Below are 22,803 nucleotides of genomic sequence, written 5' to 3' on the forward strand. Positions count from 1 at the left end.
CCTGTTGTCGAGAAATAACGGTCCTTATATAACTTTGCTCATCTCCAATGTCTCAGTCATTCTCCTATATACAAGACATACCCTCTTCAACGTCTCTGAATCATGTTGTACATGTCTCCGATCTGTCGTTGTTGTACAGGACATCTTCTACCGTGTCGTCATCCTCATTATCAGTTGATGGAAAAGTCCATGATAGCACAGAGCTAAAAGCATCAATTGTCTCTGTTCTAAGACATCACTTTATGAGAACAAGGAATTCTTCATATCATGCCAGTAGGAAAGGCAGACAAAGGCATTGTCCCGCACGATGTCTTGAAAAATCGGCCGAAGGGAAGACAATAGACAAAGACATACGAACAAAGCAATTGTCTCATTTGGTGCAACTGGACCAGGCAACAGAGAAAGATAAAATGATTGATAACTCCACAAGCGACATATCCGTTCATACAGAATCAGTGTCCTCAGAAATCAGTGTTCAGCGCAGAGACACCGGTATGTTAATGGAGAGACTACTTGGTTCGGAAATGAGGCCTATAGCCTGCTCTGGTTATTTCTTCGTTATTCTGGATACCTAGAACAGGACACTACAGCAAGCATAGCGCTGCCTCGTTTTGTGTAGTTCTCTACTCTGCTCTGTCTCTCTACCGTCGGCATCCCTTAGGTCAAGATCTATTGTCAACCTGAAGTATACCACATGGATGGTCGAAATGGAATACAGAAAGCAGCGTGCAGGAACATGGTCGAATACTAGATCTATCGCAACGAATGACACAGCTTAGCTGCAGATAGTTATATACGTAGGAACAATATTTACATCTTGACCGACGACAAGCTCACGACTGCCGTATCTCCTCCGTCTGCCCATTAGCGCCATCTCCCCCCTTGTTTTCAGTCATCTCCGTCGGCGCATGCGCCGCCTCATCCAGCTCAAAGGTCGGCGCAAACCGACTCTTCATCCGAAGCCGCTTCCCATAAAGATAGAAAATAACCGGGATAGGTACCAGAGCAGTCGCAACACACCCCAGCAGCGTCGCAGCCCACTGAATGCCCATACTATTGAACATCTGCCGCGAAAACAGCGGGAAGCTAGCTGCCAACACGGACCGACAGAACGTATTTGCCGCGATGGCCGACGCCGCACTGCACTCGTCAGAAGAAACACCTTCTTAAAGGCTGGGGTACTTACAACATGAGATACGTATCAATCAGATAATTGAACAACTGAATAAACACAATCAACAGCCCGAACCCCGTAAAGAGCCCGCTAAGCGTCGACACAATCCAGGGCACCTCGGCCGTGAACCCCGTCCACCCGAACCAGAAGATGCCCGCCGCGAAGAGCGCCCCGCCAGCGATCACCGGTGGGAGACGCCATTCCGGAACAGGCACGCCGGCATTCTCCTGCAGCTTCTTGTTGTACGATCTACTGGCAATCACACAGATGTAGGCGCCGCCGATGAACAGGCCGACGACCATCCCGAAGAGCGGCAGCCCGCCGACGCCGGCGTTCATGTGGTACACGCTCTGGTAGACGAGGCCATACGCCGTCAGGAAGCAGTACAAGAGCCCATAAATGAAGCTGAGGTAGAGGGTGACGGCGAGGATGAGGGGCTCGTGCGCGAGCAGGCGCAGCGGGCGGGAGAAGTTGTTGACGAGTAACTCCTGCAGGTCGATTTCGATTTCCTCCTGCTTGGCGTGGATGCCCCAGTTTTTTGTGCGGCGGCGCAGCTCGGCGGCCTTGTAGATGAGGATGACGGGCGGATAGGATTCCTTGAGGAAGAAGAAGTTGAGGATGAGGGCGGCGTAGCCCATGATGGCGGGGATGTATGCGGTCCAGCGCCAGCCGAGGTACGACATGTTGATGAAGCCGCCGATGAAGGGGGCGAGGAGGGGTCCGAGGAAGACCATGCTGGAGAACATGGCGATGGCGATGCCGCGGGACCGGTTGTCGAAGATATCGGAGAAGATGGCCGCCACGACGGCGAGCGGGCAGCTGCCGAAGACGCCGGAGAAGAAGCGACAGATCAGTAGAGTCTGGAGGTCCTTTGCGACGGCTACGGCTGTGTTGAAGATCCCGAAGCCGAACATCCCGATGAGGATGGGCAGCCGGCGGCCCTGCAGTTCGGAGAAGGGCGCCCAGACGAGCGGCCCGCAGGCGTAGCCCAGGATATACAGCGAACTCGACAGTGTGGCGACCTCGACACCGACGCCGAACACGCGCGCGACGTTGCCAGTGGAGCTGGAGAACACGGCCGAGTCGAAGGTGGAGCAGATACTCGTGAAGGCGAGGATGGCACCGGTGCAGAGTCTATACAGAGTCACAAAGGCTAAGAAAATCAACGTCACCACATCATGCCGTGGGTGGCGAAGGGAAGCAGAAACTCACTTTCGGCGCGTGCTCCAGTTCTGAGCGTACAGCGGATCGTCTTCCCCGTCGAACTCTACCACATAGTCTTCCCGGTTGGGCAATTGGGGGGGATAGGGCTTGCCTGCCCCAAACGCGGGGAGAGGCCCGCGGGCAGACGCTCGGGTCTGCGTTTTGATACTCTCTCCGACGGTGAGCGCATGCTGCAGGCGCTGGGTTTCGATCCGATCTATGACCTGCGACGAGGTCTGATACCGCTCGAGGTCGGTCTCGGTGCGTCGCGAGTACATTGTTCGCAGCCGCGGCTGGGATCCTTCGCTGCTGGAACTGAAGGAGGAATCGAGGCTCTCACGCGAGGAGACCGGATTGGCATCCTCCTCGGCGCGCTCGACTGCATAGTCTGCTGCATTTATTGTGCAGTCTATATCCTGATGGAAACCAACACGGCAGGATCACGCGAGATGAATTTCTCGTCAGGGAGTAGCTTATATATATCGGGCTAAAACCCCTATGATCAATAGTCCGCCCACTACGTCAAGGCCGCTCCCAAGTGGGGTCAGCCTGTATAGTTTGTCTTATAGTGCACCAATCGCCAGGAAGAACCTGGATAGACCCGCTACGAGGCAGAGATCCGCCCCGGATTCGGTTCTTCAGAGCAGCAACATTGCCGACTGGAATATTGATATATATCAGGTACACATATACCAAGATGTAACAATGTGATAGCCAGGATTCATGCATGACATTGAATGACCATACATGACTAACCCAGAAAATCATGAATCATCATAAACTTGAGAAGGCGAAACAGAATACTGCTACCTTACCACTCGGGCACCAATCAGGCCGCAACTACTGTCCAGAACGGTGGGTCACAATGTAACGGTACGGTAATATACGGTAATGTACGGTAAGCCCACTCGGAATTCGGAACGGAAAAAAGTGGGGCCTACGTGCTGAATAATTTCTGAGTAATCATGGATTACTCCGCTCTTTACTTACACAATCTGTAGATATATATTATGAAGTCAGAGTTCCCTATGCCATCATGCTATCTCTTTGATAATGTGCACATTGCCACACTCCCCTTTATCTACTATCACTGGTCCTTTGTAAAGATTGAAAGGAACTCACTAGAGCTCATGCGCTGCAGAGCAGGTGAGCACAGAAGAGTAACTCAAACATCTCTTCCAGGTGACTGTCTAGGACCGGTCTGGCTGAATGGATGGTATTCCAGTGTTTGTGAGTACCAGAGACATACCCAATGCTTTACATAAACCCATATTGAGTACGCTGGCTGGAGGTTAAACTAGCCCTATTGGGTGGAGGAGTCCAGGAAGGAGCTTGGAGCGCATAGTTGGCCGCGCATGAGTGACCACAGTTCACATATACCAGTCAGGGAACTAAGAGAATTGAGGGAACCTAGGCTATATTCACTAGCTAACACAATACTTAGATAACAACCATTACTATGACAATCTATATGCAGTGCGGTGCTGATGTCTGTGATAAACAATGACAAGATATATCCAAGTGCAAAAAGAGATGCAGTCGCTAAATAATTCACCAACACCATGATATTCACCTTATTACTACAAAGATAAGAATCTCACGCTATCCTTTCTTTAAACCCACAATTCCCTCTCCCTGTATATCTATACCCTCACCATCCTCCTCTCAAAGTGCCACGTCTTCGTCTCGGTAGGAGCCTGTCCGCCCCCGGTGCCAGTCGGTGATCCCCGAGTGTGAGTGTGACTGTGACTGGGCGCAGTGCCCGTCCCAACAGGTGGAGTAGGCTTGGTAGTCGTTCCCGTTTCCGTGGTGTGCGTGGTAGCAGTGCTCGTGGGCTCAGAGATCGGGGGAATCACGATAGTCGTCGTGTACCCGTAGGTGTTGGTGTAGGTGATGGTCTCGCAGTGCTTGCAGTGTCCGGGACCAGTACCGCTTCCGCTTCCGCTGCCTCCACCAGGTGCTGGTGCCTGGGTGTGCGTTGCGGGATTGCTGCCGCTGCCACTGCCACTGCCTACAGTGACGGTTACGGTGACCGTGGATGGAGGGGGGCAGTTGTTTGCTGGACCGGGCAGGTTGACGGTTGTGGTCTGGGGAGGAGGTGGGATCGTTGTGGGGAGTTGAGTGGTGTAGCAGGTGGTTGTCTCGTAGGTAGAGGTCGTCAACCAGGTGCTGTAGTAGGTGGTGCCACTTTGAGTGTGAATGGGAGTCGAGCAGGGCTTGAACGTTGTCTTCGTGATGGTCTCGGTGACGGTTGAGACGGATCCAGAGGGACCGCCAGGGACGACGGTCGTGGTAGGCTGAGGATGGCCAGTGCCGCTGCCATTGCCATTGCCATTGCCACCGGTATGAGTAGGCTTACCACCTCCTCCGCCTGTGGGAAGCAGAGTATAAGTGGATGAGTGGTGAGAGGGGACGGTCGAGTTGGTGAAGCTGTGGTGGCCAGGAAAGGCAAGCGCAGAGCCCGCGAGGGCAGAGACAAAGAGCAAAGAGTATATCATTTTGAAAATCTCTCACTGTCAGAAACTAACTTGATCTATTGATGGGAAGAATATCCCAAGCCAGTGTGGGAGTCATGTTTATATACTAAAGTCTTCGTAGCTTTGCGGTTGCAACTACTATAGGGTTCTCCATATGGATACTACACCCACACGCCTCATGCCGGTATGATCGGTTCAGTAAGTTAGTACATCCCCAGTCCGAGGAGAGTTAGGCCACCATCAGTTCAGCGACAGCCGAACTATTGACTACCGGCGAAGCTATTCATAGTCCGGCGAGACCGGTGTTGCCTAGTCGCCCCACCAGTATCTCTAAAGCCGAGAAACATGAGATCATCGAGGCAATTACTGCACGGATTCCTCTTGGAGAAATGCCGTTCGTGATGAACGTTTGGTCGGTGCAGTTGTCATGGTGGTTGCCTGGCGCGGTAAAAATAGATCGCCTTTCCACGATAAAAGTGAGACAAAGTTCAGATGTCATCCAACGGTCAGTAATCGTGGCTAATCAATATTTGTGGCGAGAAACATTGTAAGACATAGTATAGTAATCGGAATAAATAGCTCAGCCACTGACTCTAATTAATTCTGCTGACGGTCAGATAGTCATAATCACTGGCCACTATCGACATAGGGCCCTACGAGTCTCGAGTCCTGATCAACTAATACATGACCGATGCTGTTAGACATACGCATTGATTGGTCATAGATACCTCGCGATAATGGCTCATTCATATTTTTTCTATGACAAGTCTATATAAATCCTAATCCGAACATGCCGGGAAGAGTGCGTCCAGAACAGCCACGCTCGTAGGCTCCCTGCGAACTGGCAGCCTGGATACTTGTCATGGAAGATGGAAGAAGATTCGCTCAGGCCACTTGTCTCAGATGAGCATAATTGGTTCTGTGTCAACTAGACTGGATGGACCACACTTCACCAGGCGGACAGAATGACAAGCAGCATGTGATGTAGTCAGAACTAGAGATATCTCTTCCATCAACAGTAGGTTTGATATCCACCGAATGTAGGGTATGCTGACATTATTTCCAGCCTTGATTTCTGTTTGTCACATTTGGGTACTGCTACAGATCAACATCCATCCTCTGTCTCTAGCTCTGCCATATTCTTGTATCATCGGACGCGCCAATTTCTCTGGTAACATGTCCGCCGCGTCTGGGTCAGCGCTGGCCCTAAGACATCATTCGTAATAAAAAAGCCACTTACAAACAGTAGCCTGTGGATGTCCCAGAGGCAGAGCAGAAACACACTGGCATGAATAACCCGCAGCCCATCTGTCCCAAAGACCCTTCCATGGTCATCCAGAATCCCGATGCGATCTGATTTCACTCCCATGTCTCACGTACAAGCTAGATCGAAGATCGTCATATACCTCTGATCTCTTCGTAGGTCTGCACACCAGGGCCCGGGAAGTACCCTCTCCGCTCACGACAGTCGCCATCGCAGGCTTTGGATGCCTGCCGGACACACTTGAAGATTACAACGGCCATTCTCTGGTCTGTTTCTGTGGCGTGCCAGTTGGGGTTGACGAGCGGGGCTCGGGGATATTGCCTGGTGCGATGGTTACGCTGCCGCGAGAGATGCACACCACCAGCGTGCACGGAATGGAGGCATACTGGTGTCCGTCTTTTGCCTAGTCTACCATGAGGTTGGTAGCTTGCCTACGAAACCTGCGGGCGATATGTACTGTTAAACGGAAGATATACGGTATGTCAATGTAGGTGCTAAGATGTTGTGGTCAGGACAAACTCGCCTCTGCTTCGGGTAGTGTCGCCAGCAGAGGTTGAACAGATATGATGAGGCAATCTCGTTTAGGGAACAATTAATTCTTAAATTAGATAGCAATAGTCGTCCCAGCACAATGACACAGCACGTATCATCCTATCTAATCGCAATCGGCCACCGCTAAGCGGCCAACGCCTGGTGAGCATAATCAAACGCATCATCAAGTTCAGCAACCCTGGACGCAATCATCTGATAATTCTCAGCAGGCAACTTCTTCAGCATCGCAGTCTTTGATGACGCTCTCGCGTAGAGCGGTCATGCCGTCGACGGTTTGTTTGATGTTTGACGTGCCTAGGTTGGATATCGTGGGGCGACGATTAATGTTACTGGGGTTAGGCTGGAGAAGAGCATTGTGTCCGAGAAAGAGTGAAAATTGGTTTGCATACAGACGTTTGGATGGTCTCTTGTCTTACGGCTATATTGTTGGAAATGAAGCTGGAAGGACAGAAGTGTTTCATGGCTACATACCACACTGCAGGAAGACAGGAAGTACACGTGAGTGTTGGGGATACAATACTCCTTAGAGTATATCCGTAATGTGAATCGCAAGAGTACTCTCAGCCACGGAGTATCCGCTAGTAGAGCATATTTCCAGGTCTATCAAATACGCAATAGACCCAGGGTCGCCTCAACGCCCTTCCATCCGCCTGCACCTTTATCTCTGATCTCATTCCCGGCAATATCGACACCATTTTCCAGGCCTTTGACGAGCACATTTTATCATCATGGCACAGACCAGTACACGTACATGAAGATATCATGACTACTGTAACATGACATGTACCTCAAGAACCCAAGAACCAAACAGGGTTGGTCAAGGCCAGCACCTCCTCTGTCGTGCCATTGCGAACCTCCACCCGAACAAACTTGGCCCCAGACGGCACATCCTTTTTAATCTGTACTCCATCTTTAATGGTAGTATTGTAGAAGTAGCCTTTATCCGAGATAAAGCAAGCCTTGAGCTTCGACAACCCCTCAGCCACCAGTATTGCCTCGGCCCCAGCAGCACCCTTCCGGAGCTTATCACCAATTTGTGCGGGAGCCTCCAGCGAGGGAACGCGCACCTCAAACCCGAGGTCCATGCCCGGTCCTTGAACTAGATACGCCCGGCCAGCCTGGACACCCTCCACAATCGCAGCCTGGCTGCGTCCCCTCGCCTTGACGATGGTAGTCGGCCACCCGTTCAGCGACGGGGGAGAGTGCGAGTCGCTGCCTCCGATGGCAGTCAGTAGTTTCCCGTCTACAAGAAGCTCCTGCCACTTCTGTACGGCCTGTTGATCCTGGTCGTCCCACTGCGCGTTCCAGACCTCCACCGCGTCGATCTCCTCCCACCCGAGACTCCAGTTACATGCGGGACAAGAGGCAAAAGGATGGTTGGCTGAGACGAACCCACCCACGCGGCGGACCTGGTGCGCGGCGGCAGCGAAGCCGGGGTTGTCGCCGGGCTTGTACCGCCACTCGATGATCTGGTCGCGGTCGAGCCCGACGGCCTGCCAGTGGCCGTAGCGGGTGGTGACCTCGATGGCACGACCGATGAGCAGATCTGGCGCGAGGGAGGCCTGGAGCTCGCCGATGATCTGGTTGCTGGTGTCGGTGTTGTGGTCGCTGAAGAAGATGAAGGAGAGATTCCGGGCCAGGGCGTTGTGGATCTGTTGGTCTGGAGTGTATTTGCCGTCCGAGTAGATGGTGTGCATGTGGAAGTCGCCGCGCAGCCAGGTGAACGCCGAGTCTTCCTGGCAGCCGTTGCAGAGGGGGTCCAGGCTGGTGGTGGCGTAGTAGGGGGAGAACCACGAGTCAACGGGGTCGAAGGACATTTCGATATCGAGCTGCCAGTCGATACCGGTGGGGACGGATGTGTACGGGCCCAGGACGATGTTCCAGGTGCCTGGTTCGATGGCGCCGGGGTTATAGCCTGGGGTGGCCCAGGAGGGAGTGACGGTGAAGTTGTTTCTGCCTTGTCAGATAGGAAAGTGGCAAGATGGATTTGGGGGAGACATACCTGAAACCACCGGACCAGCCTCGAGAGCCCGTGGCGCCATTCTGTGCGTCCATCATCTGATATCCTCGCTGGTCGAAGATGCCCAGATCAAGGGCATTTCCCTGCCCTTTGTTCGAGTAGTTCTGCACAACATAGATGGATGTTGTCCCGACTTCCACTTCAAATGGCACATAGACAAAGGAGAAGACCTGGGAAGGGTCAATATGGCCAGTCAGGGTCTTCTTGATGGGTGCTCTGGCAGCGGCGGCCAGTTCCAGGACAGGAACAAGCCAGGCAATATAACAGATACCCTTCATCTTGAGGAATTGCTTCTAGTCCAGAGATTCATAGATGATAGGAAGGGATTGTGGCAGGTTTTATACGAACGGGGATGAGATAACTATACACGTGCCAGAGGAGTGGGCCTAGCATATTTCTGTAATGTCGATCTCCACGTGGGGGCATGATTGGATTAGCATTGGTTGATTTAAGGATGCTAAATAACAGGGATATGACCTTCCTCATAAAGTACGATCATCAGAGGCAGAGTAAGATGAATCCAGTACCATGGCTTTGATATTTGTAGTAACCCTGAGCCTGCCAACTTTAACCAGGAAACTGGAAATGGACCTAAATAACCACCCAATGGAAACCATGTATTTGTTCACGCTATATTCATTCCGGATTTGTACCCTAGATACTAGAAGAGAAGGTAATTAGGCCAGTAACCCAGCATAGATACTGGTATTAGTCACATATATGCCAAATAACAGTTTACAAATATAAGCAACGAGTCAGTTGAAGATGGTGGCGCATCTTTGTATATATTAGATCATTTTAATATATTGTATGTCTAATAGTCAATGATGAATATCTAAATAGGCAACTCTGTTAACAAAAGTGTATCCCTAGATTTATATCTATCCATGATTATCTGAACTGACTTTTCTCATGGCAATCACCTTAATTTAGTCCTTCACACCAGACAGTCAACTGTCAACTGGAATCAAAAATACCCGCCAAGGCGCCAAGACCGCCACTTTTGCCTCAAATTTCTTTCCTCCACAATATCATCATTCTCTCCACCTTCAGCCCGATGCCCTCTATATCGGATCGGCTGACGGTGATCATCACAACCTCACCAGCCCCGTCAAACCCCACCACAGATCTCATCGCATCAGTCTTACAGTCCTTCCAGCAGCACTGCGCTGGTCTGACCGACGCCCGCGTGGTCGTCGTCTTCGACACCTTTGAGCGCATCACCTCCCAGCCGCGTCTGAAAAAAGGCCATGCCAGCCCAGAGCTCGCTGAGAGCTACGAGCTGTACAAGCGCAACATCAAAGACCTCATTTTGCAGACATATCATCATGCGCAGGACGGCCAAGGCCAAACCGTGAGCCAATCAAACGCAGAAGCCGAATTCGGCTTCGATGGCCGCGTCGAGCTGCTCATTAGCCAGACCGACGACCGCAAAATCACATTCATTGAACCTGCTGCCCGGCTGGGGTTCGGTCTGGCTGTTCGCTCGGCCCTGAGGGTGGTCGAGACCCCGTACGTCTGGGTCCAGCAGCATGACTGGGCGCTTGTGGCGGATATCCCCCTCGAGCCTCTGCTGGAAATCATGCAGGGAAGCGAGGGCGAAAGCGATGACGCCGTGCCTGTCAAATATGTCTCTTTCCCGTCGGTGCGGATGAAGCGGTATGCGGTGTCGCCGCATGTCACGGACCATCCTGGCCTGCGGGAGCTCACCACCTCCTTAAAGCGGGATTTTGTGGTCCAGTCGCAGCCAGAAAAGAAGATTTCTCTTACGCCGCTGTTTTTCTGGTTTGATAAACCGCATGTTGCCTCTACCGCGCATTATCTGGCCCGGGTGTTCCCGACGCGGCTGGCGATGCGGCGGGGGGAGTTCATCGAGGATAAGATCGGGCAGCGGGCTAGGACGCAGATGAAAGAGGGGCAGTGGGCTAAGTGGGCGACGTGGCTGTATTACCCGGATGATGGAGACTTGCTCTGTCTGCGGCATCTGATGGGGAGGACTTGGAGAGGGTTTGCGGGTCCGATTAATATCAAGGATGATGTTACTGTTGCTGAGGATGACGAGACTTAAGTATACAAATGGCTCGTTCACCCTCAAGTAGAATATGCCTAGAAGGGGTGTATCGAGCAGGCGGATGTGGTAGACTCATAGCAGGTCATCATTGTCCGGAAGATGATTCTGCTACTAAAACCTCTGGGGAAAGACGACCATATCTGGCTGACAGTGGTGTCCGTCGTAATAGAACTTCAGGGTGTTAAGTGGCCAAGAAGAATGAAACAAACGCCGGGTTGTCATGAACCTCATGTGACGGTTCAGATCAAATCGACTCAACTCCAACAATAGGGGAGAGATGCGGCGGTTTGCCATTTGCGCAGCATAAGATCGATGTATTGCTCCAAGCTCGGGCTCAGAGGCAGGGGTGATGGTCCAGTGGGCATATCGGCAGCAATCCAGAGGACCAGGCTTAGGACTAGGCACAGGGGTATAGGATAGGGCAGGTGACAGCACTTTAGGGTAGCCTTGAATTGAGAACATGCACTGGTGATGTGCATTTCGCACCCAATACGCTAACCATTTCCCAATCATGAAGAAACAGTTATGGATATGACAGTTTAGAGTACAAAGATGTGGACATAAGATTCTCTAGTGCTTTATAGTCCACTACAGGAGGATAAGCCAAGTATAAAAAGTGAGACAAACTGATTCAGGATGCAAGTAGAGCTGGCTTACGAAGGAGCAAAACCAGGCATGGCTGCAGTCGGTTATAACACAGTGAATGAAGTTAAGGTAGTCATTTCATCCATAACATGGACAGAGCAACAAATCAGAAGAGAGCTTGTAGAAGCAATCAAATCAGCGGCCATGCGCGGTCCGCAAGCTCTACACACTGTTTCCCTGAAATGATATAAAGCCGCCTGCAAGCAACTGCCCACTCAGTTTGATTTATTTCGCACAACCCGCTCGACAGTATCCTTCACAGAGTCCAACTTTAGGCCCAGCATACCATTGGCCAAGGTCTCATCTTTGGCATAGTTTGCTCGCAGGCGCGGAATGCTCCCGAAGGTGGTGGCGCGAACGAGAGTAAAGGCACCGCTGAAGTCGCCTGCACCAAGCTTCCTGACTCCCTCGCTTACTTGCTCTTTGGTAGTGGTGGCATTGACAGTCCACTTTGTCCCAGTCTTCTCCTCCAGCGCGGCCAGGATGTCGTTCTGTGTGGTCTCAACAGAAGCAATGTACAGGTACTTGTTACTGGTGTCTTGAGGGTGCTGCAATATGGAAACCACAGCCTCGCTCAGGTGTTTCTCGTTAGTGAGGGTGAAGCTCTTATTACCGCCGTCCCAGATAGTTGCGGTACGGTTTGCAATGTCGAATTCGAGGAAGCCGTTTTCGAGTCCCTGAAAACGAGAGATCAGTATTGCAACGATTGGAGAGTGCAGTATTCTCAGCCATACCCAGTCAAACAACCCTGACGTGGCGAGGCCGGTCCAGGACAGACCTTCCGCCTCCTTTGTCTTCAGGTACTCGATGAGCTCCGTCTTCTGTCTAAACAGGGGTAGCAACTGCAGCACCGCTTCATCTTGGCTACTAGCGGAGAATTCCGATGGGAGGAACCTCTGAACACCAGCTCGAACGGCAGCGTCGACAAGCTTCTTCTGCTCGCCAAATCCCATGGCACCAAGAGCTGATATGACAACGTGTTGTCCCTCAAATGCCGCCTCGAGATCGGCCTCCGAGAAGTCCGTCCTGCGGAGGGTGACACCGGCAGGGAAAGTCGCCTCGCTCTCCTTGCGGGATACAACCGTGACGTTGAATTTAGCCGATGCGACAAGGCCATGGAGGATGATCTTGCCAATGCTTCCGCTAGCCTATAGAATGAAGAGGGTCAGCATGGACGAAGGTAGAATCTTATTCCTGGATGCACATACACCGACGAGGGCAACGTTCTTGTAGGCCGCCATTCTGTATCGTTGTTGGTTTGCTGAGGTTTGGTCCAATTTCTAAGCAACCCAATGCGAGGGACCTGATATGTCAATTAGATAGAATGGTTGATGACTGGAGATTGTCTTTGCTTTGAACTTGAACATTAAGGACCATAGTGACCAGGACGACATCTTTATATCAACGCATGGGAAGGCCACAACCTTCGAGGGCCATATCCCGCCGATGATTACCGATCATCAATTGATTCTCGGTGATGACAAATGGATCTATCCATAAGACCATACCGACGTGTCCACGACTGTACAAGGCGGAGGTGCCTCCGCGTCCTCCGCTGCAGCCAATCGGAGGGGCTCCTTGGCGCCGCTTAACTCAGTGCCAGCTTACTCTGCCTTTTCGCCATTTCTCGATTTGCAATAACACATCCCAAAACAGTGACCGGTCGAAGTGCTTACACTATCAGTCTGAAGCCGCTCATGCCGCGCCGGGTGGTTGCGTCGGGACGGTCTTGTCTCGAATGCCGTCGCCGCAAGATCAAATGTGACCGATCCCTGCCATGTGCATACTGCATCCGCACACGCATAGAGTGCACGTATCCACCAAGACCAGCAGACAAAGAAGCCGTATCTTCCGATCAAAGCCCCCTCTTGGCTCGCGTAGAGAGACTGGAGGGCATCCTGCAGTCCCTGCAATCTGACCTCGCGCAAGTCCGCCATCGTCTGCCGATTAGCTCCGACAACTTCCAAGAACAGGAAGGCGACCATGTTGGCTCTGTAAGCCTCCTTTACACATTAACAGTTCTGAAGGCTGTAGGTCAGGTACTAAAGAGGTACAATTAGGCGGTCGAACATGACCAGCGCTGCTCCAGCCCAGCATCCCATCCTCCTCGGTCCTTCGATCGGCGTTTGGGGCACTCGTTCCCGTTCCATCTGGGTCCTTCACTACCACTGGGGCCCCTACATCCGTCTCACCTTGTGATATCGACCATCTGGCAGACATACCTGGACGTGGTAGACCCGGTTCTCAAGTTATTCCATGTCCCGACTGTTCAGCGCCATGTCTTCAGCCTCATTCGCGGTCAACCAGTGCTCAATCCCCCCACAGAATGCTTAATGTTTGCAATCTACTACTCTACCGTCGTGGCCATGTCTGCGGCAGAGTGTCAAAGCGAGTTTCACGAGGATAGGACAACGCTACTGAGCCGGTAAGTTTTCCGCACTCTTTGGGTTTTCTATGCTGAAGCCTCCAAGGTATCGGATGGGAGTCGAGCATGCTCTTCTGAAAGCGAATTTCCTGAATTCGATGGACATGATGGTTCTACAAGCGTTCAGCCTCTACTTGGTACCTGCTCACTACATGCCGCGGATGATCAATGTAATACTCACCCGGTGCCCTAGATCTGCGGCAGACGCGATGAGTATAGACCCGACGTTTGCGCGCTCATCGGCGTTGCCATTGGGACCGCTATGAAAATCGGGCTTCATTCTGATGGAGCGGCTACGGGACTCCCTCCGTTCGAAGTGGAAATGCGACGCCGGCTCTGGTGGCAGATTTGCACACTGGACGTCCGCACTGCCGAGGATCATGGCTTGGAGCCTAGCATTATGGAGTCCGCGTTCACCACCAAACTTCCCTCCAACGTCAATGACGCCAGCCTGGATCCATACATGAGCGAACTCCCCCAGGCTCAACCGGGACGGACGGAGATGCTGTTTAGTCTTGCCCGGTTTGAAGTAAGCCGCTTTGCACGGAGGGTGGTGTTTTCGGATAGGTTCTGTACCAGCAACTCCTACCCTATCTTGAATGAGGCGCAGAAGTGCAAGGCAATTGACCGGTTCAGAGAGCACATAGAGCAACAGTACCTGGCATACTGTGACAAAGGAGTACCACTGGACTGCGTCACCGCTGCCATCACTCGTCTCATCCTGGTCAAGTTGAAACTGGCTGTATGCAAGCCACTCAGGGATCGGAAACCGGTACCGCCTGGGCGGAGCAACTACGGCAAAGTCTGTGAGGATGTCCTCCACCATGCGTCCAGATTGCGACACTATGAAAGAGGGACGCGGTGGGTGTGGCTGTTTCAGACCTACGTCGAATGGGACGCGCTGGCCTATCTTCTGCTGGAGCTCTGTCTCGCGCCCTCGTGGGACCCGTCGCGCACAGCGTGGAAGGAGGCAGACGAGGTCTATCACCACTGGAACAATGACCCGGACATCGGCCGTGATCGTCGCTGGCGGCACATTGAAGAACTTCGAGCCCAAGCATTGACTGTCCGGGAGCGGTTGCAGTCACCTAATTCTCCCAACAGCCCTGAGCGGTCTGATCTTCATGCCACAGTGGTCGCCGATGGCCCAGTCCACAACACTGGTATTCCTCAGGTGTCCAGCTCAACCAAAAACACCGAGGAGTGCTCGTCCCTTGTGTCAGCCATTCAAAGAGCAGAATGTAATCTGTCCATTGAACAGGCATCTCCAATGTGCGGGCTTACCAGTGTAGGCGCAGAGACCGCTGCAGCCCCGTTGGCTCCTAATGCCATTTCCTCAAGCAGTGCCGAGTTACCAGGCAGAGGGACTGCCTGCGAGTGGAGTGCCGAGCTTTTCGAGCAGTATTGGCAGGTTGCCGAGCCAGGGCAACGCAATTCCGGATGGTGGCCGTAGGCTAGCTGTCTCTCGGCTGAGACTGGTGTTTACACTGGGCTCATCGAGGATGATTTGGAACAATTTGTCCGGTAGGAGCTCGCGCTCAATTGATAAAGGCGGGATAGATGCCCGATGAAATTGGTAACGAGCAGATGATTGAGACTGGGGTAGCTTTCGTGAACACTATAGTAATGCTAGCGTTGAGGACGATGATGCCAAACAAGATAATTATGGGAGTGATTCTCTTCAACGATTCAGTGAGCCAGGCTTACCTTAAGATTCAATAATTATGATCAGAGAATCATAGCCTTATATGACCCTGACTTTGGGTTGTATCTTGCCCTTTTAGTATGTAATGTCTGATAATTCGATCTCTCTGATGTCCTAAGTTGATTTTAGGCCCAGGGTTCAATATGCGACTGCTACAGTACTGATATTCAGTCACAGATTAACAGATACTGATATCTAGTTATCCCACTTTAGGAGGACTTTTTTGCTCTATCATATGATTCATATCTACCATGAGCATTTGGCAAAGCCAAGTAACGAGTATTTCGAAGCTACTTGGCTTAGTATTGGCTTCCTCTGGTATAACCCCAGGTCAAGAGAATATACAGAAGTAACAGAGAAGCCGTGGCTACCTTACCAGCCTCGCCCTTGCACCGAATACCAGTCAAACGTGGACCAATCGGCTTGATCCAGGTAAAGATCCATGGCAGGAGGCCCATGTGTGCCCGGATAGCCCGTACTGAAAAAGCCTGGTTCTTCCAGCCCATATGGGACGCCATAACCACCAAAGTCGATGAAGGTAGGCATCGAACTGTCGTTCATATTGGACGTCGATGCACTGGTAGACTGCTCAGTATTCCCTGCCAGTCTGCTTGGTCCCTGACACATTTTGGATCTCATGTCCGAGACAATGTGTGGTGGTTCCAGCGGCTTGCCAAGGTGTCTGGGTACTGCCTCGCGTGCCTCCCAAGCCTGGAGAAGAATCCGCGCAAGATACTCAAAAAATGGGTTCATTTCCTTCATAGCTCCAAAGCGAGCGGCGTAATTGTCGTTCAAGACTGTCCAACTCCTCTCTGCGTGTCCAGCCATAGGTCGCCTTTTCAGGTCTTGGGAGATGTGAAAGTACGCGGGGAACGGGAAGTGGAGGAGAAGGAACCAGTGGTAGCCTTTTGTTAGAGGCGAGTTCATAAGCTTGGTATCGCACTCGAGCATGCACAGGGCGTGGGAGATGACTATGTCACGCTGGGTCTCTGTTTGCGGTGCCGACGAATACTTGGAATAATGATCCAGAAGACGATTCTTCGCCAGGTGACCCCGTGTTGTCCAGATTGTCATGAAATGAAGAGGGTTCTCTGGGTTGCAGGAGGCAAAATATTTCTCTTCGATCATCCTTTCGAAAGCAGGCAGACTACCAGCCGCAGGAAGAGGATCTTCCTTGGCCACGATCTTCAAGGCTGGGTTGGTAAAGTCTAGATGAAACGGGCTGCGGCGCACAAAATTGCCCATCTCGCTGCGCACAACGGCGAACAGTGCCTCGGAGGGATTGCCGTGCGTGGCTGGCCCGGTCTTCATCTCTGATCGCAGGTCAAAATCATTCACGTTGAGAGGAATCCTGCAGTCCCACGTGGGAAGCAGATTCGTGGACTTGTGGTCAGCCATCTCGCAAATGCGATTGTCGAACAGGACGAGCGACCACCACAATCTGCGGCGCATTTCGCCTTCTAGGATGGAACATCTAGTATAGCTAGACTCGGAATGGATACCCATGCGTAGTGCAATACGGATGGCGACGCTCAGGATTGGCGACAGAGAGCGAGGATCCGTTTGCTGTCTAACCGAGATCTGGAAGCGTCAGCGGTTTGCCTGATGCGGTTTCGGTGCGCTTACCAGGTAAAGGTACAAGGCCGTCAAGCAGTCACGGTCACTTGTACGTAGCACCTCGCAGTTCAGGAGGGCTTGCTGACAGGCGAATTGGTAGCCTTTCAGAAGATCGTCCCTTGACGATCCAAACAGGGTCCGGCACTCGTCTTCTGACAGACTGAGAATGGCGAGGCAATAGATACTGAACATGAGTGCTTCCAGTGTCGGTGTTATATTAGCCACGTCAGCGGCCGCATCGATGATCCGTGCCTGCAAAGTAGGAGTATGGGTTACTTTTAGCAGCGGATTGACATTGTCCAGATAGATCTGCCAGAGTCGGAAGATCTCGACCTGTTTTGGGTGCAATGTTGATACTTTGACATCAAACTTTCGTGCACCAAACAGAAGGGTTTGACTGCCCCCGTCATACAGCTCTTCCCAGGTCTTTCTGAAGATGGCCTCACGGGCACCGTAGCGAGATTTACTGTGCTCGTTACTTTTGTCGCTGTCATTAGTATCATCCTCTTCAGGATCAACAGACTATCCATCAACGTCAGTGCTGTTTTCGGGATCAGGCCCAGAGCTATCCATACGATTTGATTCATGACCCGCCAGAAGTTCCTATAGAAAGTCAGTCACAGCAAATGATGAACTACGATGGAAATCTGACTTGGCCTCATATTTTGTCTCTGACCCCGGAGTCCCCTCTTCCTGCGAATCTCGCTCCAATTTTTCATCACTAGTTCTATCATAGCTTCTATGCTCCCTGGTACAAGACGCCTTTTCCACAACAGAATTGTGCAATGGCTGAAATTGTATATTATTCTGGTGCAGCAGATCTTCATACCTCCGAAGACGTTCCAGCAGCTCCCTCTCAGGAAACCTGCGACGTCGTCGGACCTGTGTTGCAGGCACACATTGCGCTTGGGCTCGTACACAGTTGGCGCAGGGAAATCCACGGTCACATCTGACCTTGCGTTGTTGACACAGGACGCAGGCCAGCACCCGTGTAGGCCTTGTCGCCGCTCGCAAGGGCGACCTCGGTGAGCTTTGCTCTGGTGTGGACATTTTCAAATAGAAGAATAAGAATAAGGCTCCACAAGCCCGAGACCTGGAAACAAAGATAACGATGAGGTCGCCAAGCAGTATTTAGATGGACAAGCTGGGCTTTCCTCTTGTCTGCGACGACGAAAGGTGAACAGGATGTCGGGAGTTAGTAAAGCCCGAGCTATCCGACGGCCCCTCTGTGTCACGTGATCGGCTGGTGCAATGCATTATAATCCTGCTATGTAGAGCAATTCGGCTGAAATTTTATTTATGAGAAGAAAATCTCTATTGATAATTTGATATTTTGTACTGCTAGATAAACTTTAGCACTTCCTTCCGCGCTGTGCGTTGAGATACTTCGTAGTCGGGTCCCGTTGAATTGAAAAGCCCTAACATCGTCGGACTGAATTAGATTCTAAGCCGAGAAGGAAAACGAGAGAAAGAAGGGCAGAAAAATCGTGGGTAGAAAAATAACAGTAGGGAGGTGCATGAGCTGTGCTCTTCTTGAAATATACGCGCTCCATAAGCTAGCAGCTAGCTACCTGGTTAACTAGAGCTTTACCTGGGAGGATCGTTTAAAGAGTGGCCACTCTGGGAAGTATTTTCCGCCCCTGAGTAGAGCTGTTCTGTTGGATAGATTCTCCCAAGCACATAGTAGCCTATTGTGTGTCTAGAGGCGATTTTGTATAAAGTGGTTCATTGCACTGTCATTCAATGCTTATAACTCCTAATTAACTGTTGTGTCCCTGCTGTGTTGCCCCTACTACTACTATCCCTACTAGCTAGAGATGGTTGTCTGGACGCCTTTTTGGCTGAGTGGTTGGATATGACATTAACTATTCAAGCTTCTTAGGTTTACAACCAAGCATCTGTTGGCTCAAGGCGAGGTCTCCTAGCAATCTTGGTATAATCCAATTCCAGCACTCGATGAGCTCTGGATCTCACCAGATACTTAATCCCTGTTGCTAATTGAGGAGCTAGAAATCTTGAGGCACACATCACATGGGACACTGAGTGTGGGAAACATGAATGTGTCCAAAGGGTTTAAACCTCTGTATTAGGGTTAACTCCCACTCATTAGCTACAGCATCTCAACATACATTAATTGGTTAAATGAAGCTTTCGCGCCCACTTACCGTGCCTAGACATGCGCATAAATTTTAGTAGTCATCTAACGCAAATCTAAACTTTCTGGTTGGAGAAATAGAGTCTCTAAAAGACTAGGTATGCCGCCGTTATCCCGCGCATGGGGGTCTACATACATACAATAGCCGCCCAACAACAATCTCGCCGCAGCGACAACATGACTGGCACTTGTAAGTCCTTGAAGTCAACCCCTCGCCAAGTGGACACTATAGATTGCCCTGCATGAATTCAAACCCATGACAACCAATACAATCTGGTTTTCCGCTCATCTACAGTCCAACACATCTCGTTGGCGGCCCTGTTACTGGGTGTGGAATTGCGGCGCAGGATAAGGTAGTGTTTCAGCCTGATGTTCCTGCATCGCATCACATGTAGCCAGACAATGCTGTAGTACCTTACTCTGATACCCTGCATCTTGTACAATACAAATTTGCGCTCTCCCCCCAGAAGCGAAACTCGAACTCCCGGGTAAAATCCAGCTTCTCTTTTCACTCCGAGGCTCCTCACTTCCCGCAACCATGGCACACCCAGGGACAACCCTGTCATAATGGTCCTCTTCTATACTTCTCTCATGGTTCTCTCCATTGCCTCCGCCACCAGCGAACTGGTCGGCTGTGGCACCCTCGAGTGCGACTGCGAGATTGAGAACCGCACCCTGAGTGCCCTCGGCCAAGCGTCCTTCAGCTCCTCCTACATCAAAACGGCACTATGCCCCTAACCTGGACCCTCGGCCTCCAAGAGACACAGGACCCCGAGCAGCGGTCCATGGACCTTATAGACCAATCCTTCTATCTCGGCCTGCCACAGAACGTCAGCCTTAGCAACACCACCGCGTTCGGCGCATGTGCTCTGTTCTTCACAGACCTGACTGCCATGCTCAAGTTCAAGTTCGTAGACCCAGAGCATGGCACATGCCAGGATGTAATGGGTGCAGACTGCGTTCAGGATTTGATATCCCTAGCCAAGCAGGAGGTGAGCCCGGACAGCTCTATGTCGAAGAACCAGACCCTCGATACAGAGGGGTTCTGTCACGATCTTGCTGTAGCGCTGTACACCCAAAGTCATGTTCGCTATGGCTGGGACGCTCGCAGGAGAGTATCCATGTGGATGGTACGTCTTCGTAGCGTATACTGCGTGCATCATGGGGTACTACCTACTAACTGTGATATAGTCCTGACCGGCCCCTCCGCCTCCCTGCCCATCGCAGACTTACGCTCCTGTCGTCCCACCACCGGGAAGAACTACAGCGTCTCCCTGGTAGAAAGCTACCGGTCCGCGGTCCCGTACGGAACGCCGGAATTAAGCTTAACGCTGCATGGTGTGACTCCTGTGATGACGGTGTTTTACCCCAACTCGTCGTCGTCACAGCAAGCTATGCCGGTTGAAATCCACTTGACGTGCTTGACAGTTGCGGGACTGAATTATTCAAGCACATTTGCGAACTCGGTCGAGGCGACTGGGGTTCGGGCAGTGAATTTGTGGAGTTCTGTCGGCCTGGGGTTGATGTCTGCGATGTTCTTATGGTTTTAGAAGGCATTACGGGGGAGGTGATGTTTGAAGTAACGCAGAGGTGATCTTCAGTATATGTTTCAGTGTCGCGATTTGTTGTTGTGTTCTTTCAGGATTTTCCGTTGAATCTATATTGGCCACAAGGATGACAAAAATTTGAGGTGCCTATTGGCCATTGCCTATGAATCCCCCAACCATGCTCTTCAAGGTCTTCTGTGGTTAGCTCAGACTTGGCGTCACCGGCTAGGAATTAATATGGGCAATCCAGTAGGCGACATTTAAAATTTATGACCACTCTCGTGATGGCCAGATGCTGGGCCGGGGTTTGGGGTATGATAACACCATGAGCTCTTGGAACGCGAGACCGGTAAAGACCCTCATATCCTTGAGAATCGCTTTCCAATACGTGTTGCATACAGCGAAATCCTTTCTGGACGCGATAGATACAACGATCGTCCATTGACTCCTAGTTTCTGTGATCCCTGTCCAAATCAACTGACCAAGTCAGGACTCGGTTCCTTAGCTGCAGACGACGCTTATGGCTTCCAGGGGCCGTTCCGCCAGCACAGGATGGGCAGCCATGCGGTTATTACGCAGATCCATCGAGACTTATTCGATAGTTGTTGTAGAACTGTTGGACGACTCCTGCGCCACCGTTGCCCCGTTGCCCTGTTGGCACGTTGCCCCGCGCCATCACATGACTCTGTTGCATTTCCTCCTTGCTGCATGGATTCAAAAGCGTTTCGTTCCGTCTGGTATGTTGCTTCAATGACAATAATGGCTGCCGATAGTCCTCAGTCTCACAACCTCCCCTTGGAGCTGATTCTGAGGGTCGCGGACTATTTGGGATCTTCGGATCTTTTTAATTTGATTCTGGGCATTCCCCACCTCGTCCCCCTACTCCACTCTCGGCATTTACAGGCCAAAGACAAGAATGGACACACCGTCTTGTATAACATTGTGGACCAGGGCCTTGAAAATCTCATCAAACCTCTTGCACAATGGATCCCGCAGAGCTCCATCCCTGACTTGGAAGGACGGACTCCTCTCCATCGAGCGGTCAGGAACGGTGATGAACGGATGGTACAAGCACTGATTCATGCTGGTGCGGATATATCAGCCCAGGACAATAGCGCAAGGACCGCCCTTCATCATGCCTGCGAGGCTGAAAAGGCTGGGATTGTCCAGTTGCTCCTGGACCACGGTGCAGACACGTCCGCGGCGGATTACAACGGACGAACACCCTTGCATGAGGCGGTTGGACGGGACACAATTATCCTCCAGAAGCTAATTAGAAGAGACGGTGTGGACCTTAATCCCCGAATGATGCCAGGAGGGCTGACCCCTCTTTTCTGTGAAGCTTGGCTGGGTCGAACAAGCGCTTCCACGGCGCTTATTGACTCTGGAGCAGATCTATCCATTCAAACAGACACTGGCGAGACCATACTGCAGCGCGCGACCCTCGGTAATCACCCTGATATTGTGCGGCTGTTACTTGACCGTGGTGTTGATGTCAATGTGCGAGATAACCACGGCTACACCGCAGTGTTAGTTGCTGCGATTTCCGGGGCAAATAGATGCCTGCGACTCCTCCTGAAGGCTGGCGCAGATATTTCAGTTGTGGACAATTATGGACGGAACGCATTGCATATAGCAGCTTGGAACGGACGTGAGTCCACAGTTCGGCTCCTTCTGAGAAAAGGAGTTGACCCCTCCGCACTGGACAACCGGGGCTCCTGTGCGCTGTGCTGGGCAGTTGAAAGGAGGAATGAAGGAGTGATTCGAATTTTAAAATATGCGCAAAAGAACCCAGTTTCGAAGTTTATCGCTACGCTATCGTCATTCCCCCGGCCTCGCCGGGGGAAGAAGTTCCACGCACCGGTGTCTGGTTGTGCCGTCGCCCATCGCCATTGTGCCTGATGTGAGGATGCTAGTATATTTCAGGGCTATCCAGGGTTTTGCTTAT

General features: G+C 51.6%; 8 protein-coding genes across 8 annotated transcripts; 4 read left to right on the forward strand and 4 right to left on the reverse strand.

The window, feature by feature from the left end:
* Positions 1–833: 833 nt before the first annotated feature.
* Aspvir_004886 (MFS transporter) lies at positions 834–4,875 on the reverse strand (the record flags this gene model as incomplete). Its single annotated transcript, XM_043268108.1, has 4 exons — positions 834–1,140; positions 1,187–2,308; positions 2,387–2,793; positions 4,033–4,875. The coding sequence occupies 4 exons, from the start codon at positions 4,873–4,875 to the stop codon at positions 834–836; spliced, it is 2,679 nt and encodes an 892-aa protein (XP_043124043.1).
* Positions 4,876–7,458: 2,583 nt separating this feature from the next.
* Positions 7,459–8,968, reverse strand: Aspvir_004887 (PHP domain protein; the record flags this gene model as incomplete). The annotated part of the gene is made up of 2 exons (XM_043268109.1): positions 7,459–8,623; positions 8,673–8,968. The coding sequence occupies 2 exons, from the start codon at positions 8,966–8,968 to the stop codon at positions 7,459–7,461; spliced, it is 1,461 nt and encodes a 486-aa protein (XP_043124044.1).
* A 779-nt stretch (positions 8,969–9,747) lies between these two features.
* On the forward strand, positions 9,748–10,758 carry Aspvir_004888 (uncharacterized protein; the record flags this gene model as incomplete). Its single annotated transcript, XM_043268110.1, has 1 exon — positions 9,748–10,758. The coding sequence occupies one exon, from the start codon at positions 9,748–9,750 to the stop codon at positions 10,756–10,758; it is 1,011 nt and encodes a 336-aa protein (XP_043124045.1).
* An 863-nt stretch (positions 10,759–11,621) lies between these two features.
* Aspvir_004889 (aromatic alcohol reductase) lies at positions 11,622–12,647 on the reverse strand (the record flags this gene model as incomplete). Its single annotated transcript, XM_043268111.1, has 3 exons — positions 11,622–12,083; positions 12,141–12,554; positions 12,615–12,647. The coding sequence occupies 3 exons, from the start codon at positions 12,645–12,647 to the stop codon at positions 11,622–11,624; spliced, it is 909 nt and encodes a 302-aa protein (XP_043124046.1).
* A 456-nt stretch (positions 12,648–13,103) lies between these two features.
* On the forward strand, positions 13,104–15,284 carry Aspvir_004890 (uncharacterized protein; the record flags this gene model as incomplete). Its single annotated transcript, XM_043268112.1, has 4 exons — positions 13,104–13,440; positions 13,501–13,831; positions 13,878–13,968; positions 14,025–15,284. The coding sequence occupies 4 exons, from the start codon at positions 13,104–13,106 to the stop codon at positions 15,282–15,284; spliced, it is 2,019 nt and encodes a 672-aa protein (XP_043124047.1).
* A 624-nt stretch (positions 15,285–15,908) lies between these two features.
* Positions 15,909–18,203, reverse strand: Aspvir_004891 (uncharacterized protein; the record flags this gene model as incomplete). Its single annotated transcript, XM_043268113.1, has 4 exons — positions 15,909–17,117; positions 17,163–17,675; positions 17,729–17,756; positions 17,983–18,203. 4 exons carry the CDS (start codon positions 18,201–18,203, stop codon positions 15,909–15,911), a joined length of 1,971 nt encoding a protein of 656 aa, XP_043124048.1.
* Positions 18,204–20,036: 1,833 nt separating this feature from the next.
* Aspvir_004892 (uncharacterized protein) lies at positions 20,037–20,858 on the forward strand (the record flags this gene model as incomplete). Its single annotated transcript, XM_043268114.1, has 3 exons — positions 20,037–20,369; positions 20,420–20,438; positions 20,500–20,858. 3 exons carry the CDS (start codon positions 20,037–20,039, stop codon positions 20,856–20,858), a joined length of 711 nt encoding a protein of 236 aa, XP_043124049.1.
* Positions 20,859–21,614: 756 nt separating this feature from the next.
* Aspvir_004893 (ankyrin repeat domain-containing protein) lies at positions 21,615–22,757 on the forward strand (the record flags this gene model as incomplete). The annotated part of the gene is made up of 1 exon (XM_043268115.1): positions 21,615–22,757. One exon carries the CDS (start codon positions 21,615–21,617, stop codon positions 22,755–22,757), a length of 1,143 nt encoding a protein of 380 aa, XP_043124050.1.
* Between the last annotated feature and the right edge of the window lie 46 nt (positions 22,758–22,803).

The sequence above is a fragment of the Aspergillus viridinutans genome (genome assembly GCF_018404265.1).
Source record: "Aspergillus viridinutans IFM 47045 DNA, scaffold_2, whole genome shotgun sequence".
In the NCBI taxonomy this organism is placed as follows: Eukaryota; Fungi; Ascomycota; class Eurotiomycetes; order Eurotiales; family Aspergillaceae; genus Aspergillus; species Aspergillus viridinutans.